At 36.1% G+C, this 14,752-nt stretch overlaps 1 protein-coding gene and 1 pseudogene across 1 annotated transcript; both read right to left on the minus strand.

The window, feature by feature from the left end:
- Positions 1–4,080: 4,080 nt before the first annotated feature.
- LOC113896265 lies at positions 4,081–5,046 on the minus strand (annotated as a pseudogene).
- A 7,423-nt stretch (positions 5,047–12,469) lies between these two features.
- Positions 12,470–13,585, minus strand: LOC113896266 (olfactory receptor 2T27-like). Its single transcript, XM_027548501.1, has one exon. The coding sequence runs from the start codon at positions 13,583–13,585 to the stop codon at positions 12,650–12,652; it is 936 nt and encodes a 311-aa protein (XP_027404302.1). The 3' UTR covers positions 12,470–12,649.
- Positions 13,586–14,752: the final 1,167 nt, after the last annotated feature.

Here is a 14,752-nt window from a genome sequence, read left to right on the forward strand (position 1 = left end):
GAGATTAAATCGTTTCCTGAGTTTAGGTGCATCTTTGGATATCAGTTTTGAGTCTAAATGAATAGTAATTCTCATTCTCAAATGTTTTACTTGACATCATAAATGGTACCTGCTTAGTATTATGCTGTTTGATTATGTGAGTATTTATGACTCATTATTTAATTGATGTAATTCCTACAGATAGTCAAACAGAAATGTAATTCTATGTAGCTTTCCCCTAGACCTCAATCCTGGGAAGCCTACAGTCAGATTTTTATTTTCCTTTGACAAATACAATCACCAAAGTCTGACATTAATCTTAATGATTATAGGCCATATAGATCTCATCATATGATGAGATTCTCTACAGAATTTCCATTACTAGGCAAGGTTCAAAACTCCTTATTTTTCCTGGTTTCATATCTACCTTAAATTCTATTTATCTCCAATCTCCTCTGCCTCTTGGAATTGCTGATAACTTCCGGATTATTTCTGTGATCAGGTACACCTTCTCATTATGCGGCATTAGCCCTTTATTTTGCATAGAAAAGTGAATGCAACTGACTTGATGTTGATGGCAAGTCATGCATTTTGAAAATGAGACCAGTGGCTATGATTCTATGATACTATGTATATTAAATACTGGTTGGTATATCAGCAAAGATCTAGATAGAAGGCTTACTAATTTCCCATCACGGGTCTGGAGACCTTGGTAGTGAATAACCTAGGGGAACACAGTCCCCAGACTTTAATTAATTTTGATTCCAGATTGTAATAGGAAAACTTAGAAATTAATTGGCAAACGTTAAAATGTACAAAAATATTTCTCACCATGGAAAAATATTCAGATGTTTTAAAATATTTTCACATGATAAACCACAAGGCAAATGATGAATTTCCATCAGGGACATGTAGTCTGCCCTATGATAAATTTCAAAAATAGAGATATTCAATATTCAGTATTTCTACATTTACCTCACCCCCCCAAGAAACTTCCCCCAACTTTTATATGATTCTTTTAGCCAGTATGACTTATAAAGAAGTTAATTGTATAGCAGTTTGATAATATAGCTTCATTTTAACATACTAACATATGGTAAATAAAATCAACTGAGATCAGAAGGACCTAAATTAATGGTCATCCCTCCAATTTTTTAACTGTAAATTTTGTTCAAGTAACTTAAATTTCTGAGTTTTAGTAATGTTGTCTGTGAACGTGGGCATAGTAAAGCTGCCTCACTAGGCTGTGTTTTATATAACCTATTTGAATGAACAAAATTAATGGAGTCCTTGTAAAGTTTCTCAGAAAGTCAATGTGAAGTCTGTCTTGGTTAATTATTACCTGGTTTTGAGGGTATCTTTTGCATATCTAGAAGGAAACATAGTATCTAAAGACTTAATGTTTCCTGTCTCTAAAAGCAATCTGACTGACTATGACTGAATATTTGCCCACAAAGACTCAAAAATAATTTGCAAAATAATTATCATGAAAACCAGATTGTTTTAAAATATGCACTTCAGTTCTTTAAAAACAACTAGAAATGTCAAGGAAGTAAAAAATCAGGCAAACATATTCAGAAAAAGTTGGAAAAGTAAGGTACCTTAGTTAAAAAAAGGGTTGGAAATAATTGCATAATTTTATGTTTCATCAATGAAAAAGCAATTATAAATTAATATGTAGTATTTTGGCAATATCAACTCTTTGCATCAGTTCAGTTCAGTCGCTCAGTCGTGTCCGACTCTTTGCGACCCCATGAATCGCAGCACGCCAGGCCTCCCTGTCCATCACAAACTCCTGGAGTTCACTCAGACTCACGTCCATCAAGTCAGTGATGCCATCCAGCCATCTCATCCTCTGTCGTCCCCTTCTCCTCCTGACCCCAATCCCTCCCAGCGTCAGAGTCTTTTCCAATGAGTCAGCTCTTTGCATGAGGTGGCCAAAGTACTGGAGTTTCAGCATCATTCCCTCCAAAGAAATTCCAGGGCTGATTTCCTTCAGAATGGACTGGTTGGATCTCCTTCATATAAATGTATAAATTAATAAATGTTTAATTTGTACAAGTGGTATGAACAAACATACCATACACTACTCTGGGTTTTTTATCAAAATTTCTGCCTTGGTATATTGAATTTCTCCTTTGCATGTGTGCTTACACTTTCATGTTATAATACAGCTGTTTGAGGACAAAGATAACACTAATTCCTCTTTATATCATCTGTATTTAGAGCCAGCGAACTACCACCTAAACTGCCCTGCTGCATATATTTGTATGGCCCAGGGGCTCAGAAAATTGTGTGAAATTCACATTTCAGTGTCCATCAGGAAGGTTTACTAGAATATGTTCATTCTTATTAATTTCCATATTAGCTACAGTTGCTTCTATACTTTCAGAGTTGATTAGTTGTGGCAGAGACACTATAGATCACAAAGCCTAAAATATTAAATATCTGAATACTAAAAGAAAAAGTTTGTTATCTTTATAATGAAAACATGTTAGTGAATATGAAATATGACATTCTATTTAATTTTATTCTCCATTTTAAGAATGAAAAGATAATCAGGCTGGTGATATTCCCTAGAATGGTTTCATTCCAGAGATGGGTATATCTTTCCTCTTCTCCTTTGCATTAGCTTCTTGTCTTTTCCCAGCTGTTTGGAAGCCCTCCTCAGACAACCACTTTGCCTTTTGTGTTTCCTTTCCTTGGGGGTGGTCTTGATCACTGCCTCCTCTACAATGTCACAAACCTCCACCCATAGTTCTTCAGACACCCTGTCTATCAGATCTAATCCCTTGAATGTATTTGTCACTTCCACAGCATAATCATAAGGGATTTGATTTAGGTCATATCTGAATGGCCTAGTGGTTTTCCCTATTTTCTTTAATTTAAGTCTGAATTTTGCAATATGGTGTTCATGATGAGAGCCCCAGTCAGCTCCAGGTCTTGTTTTTCCTGACTGTATAGAGCCTCTCCATCTTCAGTCACAAAGAATATAATCAATCTGATTTTGGTATTGATCATCTGGTGATGTCCATGCGTATAGTTGTCTTTTGTGTTGTTGGAAGAGGATGTTTGCTATGACCAGTGTGTTCTCTTGGAAAATCTTTGTTAGTCTTTGCCCTGCTTCATTTTGTACACTAAAGCCAAACTTGCCTGTTACTCCAAGTATCTCTTGACTTTTTACTTTTGCATTCCAGTCCCCTATGAAGAAAAGGACATCTTTTTTGGGTGTTAGTTCTAGAAGCTGTTTTCTTGAGATATAGAAACATATCTCAAGGAAATTTACTAAAGTGAGTAGCTTCAAATGAACAAGGAATTCTCACTGTCTAAGGGGAAGCAAATCAACTCTGCAGAGTTCCTGAGGTTTCATTCAAGGGAAGGGAAAAATGTTGGGGAGAAAACAGCAGAAGGGCAACATCTCATAATTTCCCCAATTGTTCAGTACATTACTTATAGGTATTATTCTTCCCTTTAAATTACAGTATGGAATTTGTATCCATTTATTTAATGTGATTTTAATAACTAATTATGAGTCAACTATGCAATAAGATATTTATACAGTAGGGTATGACCTTATAACACCTAACATATGTAAATGACTTTATCTCATCATCTTGTAGTTTAAAATGCCACTTTCCTTAGCATCTTGTATTATGAAAGATACCAGTTTATTTTAATATTAAACTTTGGAATGCACCTAAACCTGGTTCATTTAAAATAATTTTTATTGATTGTATTTCAACTTATCTGCTAATTTTAATAGTAAGCCAACTCATGGAATTTTAGTTCATCTTGAGGTCCATAGTGAATTTATATTTTATTAGAAAAATTTTCTAATAACTTCAAAGATTTCAAATATTATTTAACTTAACAGGTAAACTAATTTTCTTAAATTTCTCCTTACATGATAATGCCCCAGTGAAAAATTAAGGACCTCCATTAGAAACCTGGAAATCACACATGAAAAGTTTTATTTACATAGGGTCGCAATCACCCTGGTTTCCTGAACCATGCAACACCTTGGGATTTAAATTCTGAACTGTAGTTTAGTCCATGGTCACAAGCATGTTCTTTTCACAGCTGAGAAGTATTCCTTATCTACTAAGATACCCCACATCTCCCCATCAACTTCATGAGAGCTGCCACCACCTCCTTATTCCTCAGGCTATAGATAAGGGGGTTCAGCATGGGAGTGAGGATGTTGCTGAAAAGAGAGCCTGGTCCTGCTCTGGACTATGTGAGGAAGTGAAAGTCATGTAGATGAATATGTTTGGGCCGAAGAAGAGACTTACCACAGTCAGGTGGGAAGAGCAGGTGGCCAGGGCTTTTTTCCTGCCCTTGACAGAGTTCACATGCAGGACAGTGAGGAAGATGAGTGTATAGGAAGCTATGATGAGACTGAAAGGCACAACAAGCAGTACAATGCTTGTGACCACCACCACTAACTGATACACTGAAGTGTCTTCACAGGAAAGCTTAATGAGGACTGGGACCTCACAGAAGAAATGGTGGATCTCCCTTGACCCACAGATGGGAAAATGCATAGGGTAGACTGTATGGATAAATGAACCTATGGAGCCTCCAATCCAACATCCAGCAACCATGTGCAGACAGAACCTGGGGCTCATGATGGTGGGATAACGCAGCGGGATGCAGACAGCCACGTAGCGGTCATAAGCCATGAGAGTCAAGATGAGGCATTCTGACATTCCCAACATCAAGTAGAAGAAACTCTGTGTTCCACAGCCAATCCATGATATGGTCCTTTTCCCTGTGAAAAAGTTAGAGGCTGTCTTCGGAACAATGGTGGAAGTTAATGTCAAGTCAGTGAGGGAGAGTTGACTGAGGAGAATGTACATGGGTGTATGGAGCTGAGAGTCCCCCCAGATCAAGACAATGAGAAGTAAGTTTCCCAGGAAAGCAAGGATGTAGATGAAAATGACCACGAAGTCGAGAACAATGGAATGCTGAAACTCAGGAAAGAGTCCCACAAGGATGAAATCAGTTACTGATGATGCATTCCCACCCACCATGCCTCTAAAAGAAATATAACAGGGCTGGGGAACAAATCAAATGGATTAGAATCATGAACACTCAGTACATGTCTTATATCAATATGTGGATCTAAAATTTTATATCTTTCCTCCCATTTGGACTTTCACAATATGTGCTATTAACTCATCAGAAGTATTTAACTACATTTTGTTGAGCAATTGCCTAAAAGTGTGTTAAATAAAGAATATTATAAAAAATGATCAAATTTAGTTCCTCTTCACCTCGCTTAAATTCATCTTGTTTTCCTCTTTCTATTCTTTATTTTTTCCTCTCTCTTTGCTTTTTCTTGGAGAAACTTATCATAGCAATGGATCTACTTTCTACAAATTTGAACCTCAAAATGTATATATTATTTCTGATAGTCATGGACCCTGATTATTAACTCTTATAGATTTGGGCAAAAGAAATATCAACTTAATTCACTCAATTTAGTTTTGAAAATCACAAATCAATTGCTTTTCAAATTTTAATGAAATATCCCGTTGATTTACTTTCTATGGTAAGTGCCATCATAAACAGGCTTCCCAAGTGGCACAGGTGGTAAAGAATCTGCCTGCCAACGCAGGAGATGCAAGAGACACAGGTTCAATCCCTGGATTGGAATGATTCCCGGGAATAGGAAATAGCAACCCATTCCAGTAATCTTGCTTGAGAAATCCCATGGACAGAGGAGCCAGCAGGGTCTATGGGGTCAGAAAGAGTTGGACTTGACTGAGCAACTGAGTAGGTATGTATACCATCATAGATGGAGTAATAGCAATTCCTAAACTTACATAATTATCTGCCACGAGGCCATCAATATTCCTTATTTCTAACCAAATAAAGCTTATATTTTCAGTCTAGAATTTTAGATTTTCCATGACTTGGGTCCAAGAAAGCTTATAAATCTTAGATTCCATTAATTTAAAACAGATAACCCAAATTCCAGTCAAACATATGTTCTCATGGTTTCTCCACAGGACTTATGTATTCACACAGCTGAACTCCTTCGCTTTTATTTCTGCTCAGAATTATCAGTATACTGAAAGCTGAAGAAGAAGAAATTTTCCTATCCACATTCCTACGGTCCCTAATAACATCAGACATATAATTATTTATCATCATAACTAAGAGACAGTGTAGCTTGGAGTCTAAGAGCATATGTCAGAGGCTGCATACGTGTTCAGTCACTCAGTCTTCTGACTCTTTGTGACTGCAAAGGACTGTAGCCCTCCAGGCTCCTCTGTCCATGGGATTTTTCAGGAACAAGTACTGGATGGCTTGCCATGTCCTCCTCTAAGTGATCTTCCTGATCCAGGGATCGAACCCACGTTTCCTGCGTCTCCTGCCCTGGCAGATGGATACTTACCACTGAGACACCTCAGGGTATCAAGGGCTAGGATACCCAAATTCAAGCCTAGCTGCATCATTTACTATCTGTGCCTCACTTTCCTGATCTTTAAAATAAGGAAGTTAATCAAATAACATCAAGAGTGTAGTCATGAAGCTTAGATGAGTTATTATTGTATATGTTTATTATAGTTTTCCATGTATACATATTTCTCCAACATAAATGTTAAGGTTTTAAGTGCTAGGATTATGTTTTACTTATCTACTCTATCTCAATAAAATCAGCACAGTAGCTATAGAAGAATATATAGTCAATGAATATTTAACCAGAAAGTTGAACAAACCCCATGGAGTTAGTAGTAACATTTTCATGTAGAATATATGACAAATCCCTCACTGGATTGGCATTGACGATGAGATCTAAAGCTAGTTCCTTCCATGTCATCTTACGGAAAAGTGGATTTCCTGCTCCTGAATAAGACAGTTGCTGTATATGGGGAAATTTCATATTCTTTGCTGTTTTCTCTCAGAAGTGCAGTAATATAGCATAGACATCAAAATAGCTGGAAATCCTGTTCTCTATGAATGCAGCAGGAATTTCATAATTTAAACAATGCCCTCCTTTGGTTTAATGGTGATGGTTCATTTCTGAATGTGTTTATCCTGATGATTTTTGTAACAAAATGTCAGTTAATAAATACTATTATTGTTCCTTTAGTGACAACTCTGCTACAATATAAATTATGAAGGTAATCTTGTTGAAAATGATCAGGAAGCACACATTTTGCTAAAGTCATATTCATATGATTTCAGAAGAGTTACAGAATAGTTCTTGAAATACTTTTACCAGCCACTTATTATTCATTCTACATTTACTTAGTAATCACTATATTTTACACATTCTGTACTAGGTGTTGAAGAAGGGGCAGCAATGCATTCAGATACAGTCAATACATTCAATACCTTCAATGAACTGTGAGCTTAGATATGAAATCATTTCTATCTACTAATCACAGAAGAGTGAAACAAGTGCTATAACTAAGTCTCCTATGGGGTGACATGCCAACGCAGAAGACAGAGCTAATGTCTGAGTACGATGTAAGTGGATAATTAGGTAAGGTTTAATTTGAGTTCTATCTACCTTGTGCTGTGCTTAGTCGCTCAGTCATGTCTGATTCTTCGTGATCCTATGGACTGTAGTCCATCAGGCTCCTCTGTCCGTGGGGATTCTCCAGGCAAGAATCCTGGAGTGGGCTGCCATGCCCTCCTTCAGGGGATCTTCCCAATCCAGGGATCGAACCCAGGTCTCCCGCATTGCAGGTGGATTCTTCACCATCTGAGCCACCAGGGAAGCCCCATATCTACCTTAGTACACAGCAACTCATGTACATTTAAAGATTGAGGCAACACAGAGTTTGTTGTGGTTAAAAACACATTGATGGCGAAAATCACATTTCCTAAGTGAGTGGGAAACAAATTAGAATTCTTACACACTTTTTTATTCAACTGTTTTGAACTATATAACTCTGAAAGCCTGAGGTTTTCTCATTCCTGAGTAACCTCATGGAATTCTTAACCGTACAGTCATATCATGCCACGTAACTTGTCCTGCCATTTACTTCAATGAGTCGAGACATCCAACTCTTTTGGTATTTTATGTTGAACTCATATGTCTACTAAAAATACTTGATTTCTCTCGCTAGAATAATAATCAAAGGACTTTCAACTTAAAGTGAGTATGAGGTATGGCAAACATTCTAACATTCAAACATTCTAAATCTCAGAAATCATCAGTATCACTGTATCAACCCTATTTGACAATTTGCTTTAGGTCTGTGCTCCTGACTTTAATTACCCAAGGTATGATATGCTTTAAGATTATGAGTGGTTAACTTTATAACAATGAAAATACAACTGGCAAAGAGGTTAATGAAGATGACCAAGTCAGTGTTTAAAAATTTTGGAGCCAAAACTTTAAGAAAAAACATCCACATGTGTTTAATTTTTTACTTGATACTTTTACTTCGCTTTTTATAAATTCGTATTAAATAATAACCAACTACCTGAAAACAAATTGTTGGTTGGTGTTTAGGAAGTAGAAACCTTGGATCATAATATAACCAAATAACACACAGTATTTTTTAAATAGAACAATAAACTATCCCTTAGTAAATATTTCTGTATTATTTATTAAACTTTTCTCACAAAAGTGGATCAATTTTATTAGTTTAATTCAATGGAATAAGTACTTACTGAGAGTCAACTCTGGATATATTTCCATTATTTCTCTAATATGGAAGATGAATCTACTTATAAAGAGGACAGTGTGATATTAACCTGTAGAATTTTATCGACCTTTTAAGACTTTTTACAATGATATGACTACTATATCATTTTAGGAACAGAGTTTGCCCTTATTGTTAGCATACTTTGAGGCCATACCTATTATGGGTTCATACAAGGCAGATGGAAATGAAATCACAACTCAGTCATCAAACAGCTTTTCTAAAGCAACAGGATTAATTCAAGAAATTATCAAGAGATTAAATCGTTTCCTGAGTTTAGGTGCATCTTTGGATATCAGTTTTGAGTCTAAATGAATAGTAATTCTCATTCTCAAATGTTTTACTTGACATCATAAATGGTACCTGCTTAGTATTATGCTGTTTGATTATATGAGTATTTATGACTCATTATTTAATTGATGTAATTCCTACAGATAGTCAAACAGAAATGTAATTCTATGTAGCTTTCCCCTAGACCTCAATCCTGGGAAGCCTACAGTCAGATTTTTATTTTCCTTTGACAAATACAATCACCAAAGTCTGACATTTGAGGACTTAATGATAATCATATAGATTCTCTACAGAATTTCCATTACTAGGCAAGGTTCAAAACTCCTTATTTTTCCTGGTTTCATATCTACCTTAAATTCTATTTATCTCCAATCTCCTCTGCCTCTTGGAATTGCTGATAACTTCCGGATTATTTCTGTGATCAGGTACACTTCTCATTATGCGGCATTAGCCCTTTATTTTGCATAGAAAAGTGAATGCAACTGACTTGATGTTGATGGCAAGTCATACATTTGAAAATGAGACCAGTGGCTATGATTCTATGATACTATGTATATTAAATACTGGTTGGTATATCAGCAAAGATCTAGATAGAAGGCTTACTAATTTCCCATCAAGGGTCTGGAGACCTTGGTAGTGAATAACCTAGGGGAACACAGTCCCCAGACTTTAATTAATTTTGATTCCAGATTGTAATAGGAAAATTTAGAAATTAATTGGCAAACATTAAAATGTACAAAAATATTTCTCACCATGGAAAAATATTCAGATGTTTTAAAATATTTTCACATGATAAACCACAAGGCAAATGATGAATTTCCATCAGGGACATGTAGTCTGTCCTATGATAAATTTCAAAAATAGAAGGATACTCAATATTCAGTATTTCTACATTTACCTCACCCCCCCCAAGAAACTTCCCCCAACTTTTATATGATTCTTTTAGCCAGTATGACTTATAAAGAAGTTAATTGTATAGCAGTTTGATAATATAGCTTCATTTTAACATACTAACATATGGTAAATAAAATCAACTGAGATCAGAAGGACCTAAATTAATGGTCATCCCTCCAATTTTTTAACTGTAAATTTTGTTCAAGTAACTTAAATTTCTGAGTTTTAGTAATGTTGTCTGTGAACATGGGCATAGTAAAGCTGCCTCACTAGGCTGTGTTTTATATAACCCATTTGAATGAACAAAATTAATGTAGTCCTTGTAAAGTTTCTCAGAAAGTCAATGTGAAGTCTGTCTTGGTTAATTATTACCTGGTTTTGAGGGTATCTTTTGCATATCTAGAGGGAAACATAGTATCTAAAGACTTAATGTTTCCTGTCTCTAAAAGCAATCTGACTGACTATGACTGAATATTTGCCCACAAAGACTCAAAAATAATTTGCAAAATAATTATCATGAAAACCAGATTGTTTTAAAATATGCACTTCAGTTCTTTAAAAACAACTAGAAATGTCAAGGAAGTAAAAAATCAGGCAAACATATTCAGAAAAAGTTGGAAAAGTAAGGTACCTTAGTTAAAGAAAGGGTTGGAAATAATTGCATGATTTTATGTTTCATCAATGAAAATGCAATTATAAATTAATATGTAGTATTTTGGCAATATCAACTCTTTGCATACAAATGTATAAATTAATAAATGTTTAATTTGTACAAGTGGTATGAACAAACATACCATACACTACTCTGGATTTTTTATCAAAATTTCTGCCTTGGTATATTGAATTTCTCCTTTGCATGTGTGCTTACACTTTCATGTTATAATACAGCTGTTTGAGGACAAAGATAACACTAATTCCTCTTTATATCATCTGTATTTAGGTCAGTGAACTACCACCAAAACTTCCCTGCTGCATATATTTGTATGGCCCAGGGGCTCAGAAAATTGTGTGAAATTCACATTTCAGTGTCCATCAGGAAGGTTTACTAGAATATGTTCATTCTTATTAATTTCCATATTAGCTACAGTTGCTTCTATACTTTCAGAGTTGATTAGTTGTGGCAGAGACACTATAGATCACAAAGCCTAAAATATTAAATATCTGAATACTAAAAGAAAAAGTTTGTTATCTTTATAATGAAAACATGTTAGTGAATATGAAATATGACATTCTATTTAATTTTATTCTCCATTTTAAGGATGAAAAGATAATCAGGCTGGTGATATTCCCTAGAATGGTTTCATTCCAAAGATGGGTATATCTTTCCTCTTCTCCTTTGCATTAGCTTCTTGTCTTTTCCCAGCTGTTTGGAAGCCCTCCTCAGACAACCACTTTGCCTTTTGTGTTTCCTTTCCTTGGGGGTGGTCTTGATCACTGCCTCCTCTACAATGTCACAAACCTCCACCCATAGTTCTTCAGGCACCCTGTCTATCAGATCTAATCCCTTGAATGTATTTGTCACTTCCACAGCATAATCATAAGGGATTTGATTTAGGTCATATCTGAATGGCCTAGTGGTTTTCCCTATTTTCTTTAATTTAAGTCTGAATTTTGCAATATGGTGTTCATGATGAGAGCCCCAGTCAGCTCCAGGTCTTGTTTTTCCTGACTGTATAGAGCCTCTCCATCTTCAGTCACAAAGAATATAATCAATCTGATTTTGGTATTGATCATCTGGTGATGTCCATGCGTATAGTTGTCTTTTGTGTTGTTGGAAGAGGATGTTTGCTATGACCAGTGTGTTCTCTTGGAAAATCTTTGTTAGTCTTTGCCCTGCTTCATTTTGTACACTAAAGCCAAACTTGCCTGTTACTCCAAGTATCTCTTGACTTTTTACTTTTGCATTCCAGTCCCCTATGAAGAAAAGGACATCTTTTTTGGGTGTTAGTTCTAGAAGCTGTTTTCTTGAGATATAGAAACATATCTCAAGGAAATTTACTAAAGTGAGTAGCTTCAAATGAACAAGGAATTCTCACTGTCTAAGGGGAAGCAAATCAACTCTGCAGAGTTCCTGAGGTTTCATTCAAGGGAAGGGAAAAATGTTGGGGAGAAAACAGCAGAAGGGCAACATCTCATAATTTCCCCAATTGTTCAGTATACTACTTATAGGTATTATTCCTCCCTTTAAATTACAGTATGGAATTTGTATCTATTTATTTAATGTGATTTTAATAACTAATTATGAGTCAACTATGCAATAAGATATTTATACAGTAGGGTATGAGCTCATAACACCTCATACATATTAAAATGACTTTATCTCATCATCTTGTAGTTTAAAATGCCACTTTCCTTAGCATCTTGTATTATGAAAGATACCAGTTTATTTTAATATTAAACTTTGGAATGCACCTAAACCTGGTTCATTTAAAATAATTTTTATTGATTGTATTTCAACTTATCTGCTAATTTTAATAGTAAGCCAGCTCATGGAATTTTAGTTCATCTTGAGGTCCATAGTGAATTTATATTTTATTAGAAAAATTTTCTAATAACTTCAAAGATTTCAAATATTATTTAACTTAACAGGTAAACTAATTTTCTTAAATTTCTCCTTACATGATAATGCCCCAGTGAAAAATTAAGGACCTCCATTAGAAACCTGGAAATCACACGTGAAAAGTTTTATTTACGTAGGGTCGCAATCACCCTGGTTTCCTGAACCATGCAACACCTTGGGATTTAAACTCTGAATTGTAGTTTAGTCCATGGTCACAAGCATGTTCTTTCCACAACTGAGAAGTATTCCTTATCTACTAAGATACCCCACATCTCCCCATCAACTTCATGAGAGCTGCCACCACCTCCTTATTCCTCAGGCTGTAGATAAGGGGGTTCAGCATGGGAGTGAGGATGTTGCTGAAAAGAGAGAGAGCCTGGTCCTGCTCTGGACTATGTGAGGAAGCGAAAGTCATGTAGATGAATATGTTTGGGCCGAAGAAGAGACTTACCACAGTTAGGTGGGAAGAGCAGGTGGCCAGGGCTTTTTTCCTGCCCTTGACAGAGTTCATACGCAGGACAGTGAGGAAGATGAGTGTATAGGAAGCTATGATGAGACTGAAAGGCACAACAAGCAGTACAATGCTTGTGACCACCACCACTAACTGATACACTGAAGTGTCTTCACAGGAAAGCTTAATGAGGACTGGGACCTCACAGAAGAAATGGTGGATCTCCCTTGACCCACAGATGGGAAAATGCATAGGGTAGACTGTATGGATAAATGAACTTATGGAGCCTCCAAACCAACATCCAGCAACCATGTGCAGACAGAACCTGGGGCTCATGATGGTGAGATAACGCAGCGGGATGCAGACAGCCACGTAGCGGTCATAAGCCATGAGAGTCAAGATGAGGCATTCTGACATTCCCAACATCAAGTAGAAGAAACTCTGTGTTCCACAGCCAATCCATGATATGGTCCTTTTCCCTGTGAAAAAGTTAGAGGCTGTCTTCGGAACAATGGTGGAAGTTAATGTCAAGTCAGTGAGGGAGAGTTGACTGAGGAGAATGTACATGGGTGTATGGAGCCGAGAGTCCCCCCAAATCAAGACAATGAGAAGTAAGTTTCCCAGGAAAGCAAGGATGTAGATGAAAATGACCACGAAGTTGAGAACAATGGAATGCTGAAATTCAGGAAAGAGTCCCACAAGGATAAAATCAGTTACTGATGACGCATTCCCACCCACCATGCCTCTAAAAGAAATATAACAGGGCTGGGGAACAAATCAAATGCATTAGAACAATGAACACTCAGTACATGTCTTATATCAATATGTGGATCTAAAATTTTATATCTTTCCTCCCATTTGGACTTTCACAATATGTGCTATTAACTCATCAGAAGTATTTAACTACATTTTGTTGAGCAATTGCCTAAAAGTGTGTTAAATAAAGAATATTATAAAAAATGATCAAATTTAGTTCCTCTTCACCTCGCTAAGATTCATCTTGTTTTCCTCTTTCTATTCTTTATTTTTTCCTCTCTCTTTGCTTTTTCTTGGAGAAACTTATCATAGCAATGGATCTACTTTCTACAAATTTGAACCTCAAAATGTATATATTATTTCTGATAGTCATGGACCCTGATTATTAACTCTTATAGATTTGGGCAAAAGAAATATCAACTTAATTCACTCAATTTAGTTTTGAAAATCACAAATCAATTGCTTTTCAAATTTTAATGAAATATCCCGTTGATTTACTTTCTATGGTAAGTGCCATCATAAACAGGCTTCCCAAGTGGCACAGGTGGTAAAGAATCTGCCTGCGAATGCAGGAGATGCAAGAGACACAGGTTCAATCCCTGGATTGGGACGATTCCCGGGAATAGGAAATGGCAACCCATTCCAGTAATCTTGCTTGGGAAATCCCATGGACAGAGGAGCCTGGCAGGCTATAGTCCATGGGTACACAAAGAGTCAGACTTGACTGAGCAACTTAGCAGGTATGCATACCATCATAGATGGAGTAATAGAAATTCCTAGACTTACATTATTACCTGCTAGGAAGCCATCAATATTCCCTATTTCTGACCAAATAAAGCTTATATTTTCAGTCTAGAATTTTAGATTTTCCATGACTTGGGTCCAAGAAAGCTTATAAATCTTAGATTCCATTAATTTAAAACAGACAACCCACATTCCAGTCAAACATACGTTCTCATGGTTTCTCCACAGGACTTATGTATTCACACAGCTGAACTCCTTCGCTTTTATTTCTGCTCAGAATTATCAGTATACTGAAAGCTGATGAAGAAGAAATTTTCCTATCCACATTCCTACGGTCCCTAATAACATCAGACATATAATTATTTATCATCATAACTAAGAGGCAGTGTAGCTTGGAGTCTAAGAGCA

The sequence above is a fragment of the Bos indicus x Bos taurus genome, chromosome 7, assembly GCF_003369695.1.
Source record: "Bos indicus x Bos taurus breed Angus x Brahman F1 hybrid chromosome 7, Bos_hybrid_MaternalHap_v2.0, whole genome shotgun sequence".
Classification (NCBI taxonomy): domain Eukaryota; kingdom Metazoa; phylum Chordata; class Mammalia; order Artiodactyla; family Bovidae; genus Bos; species Bos indicus x Bos taurus.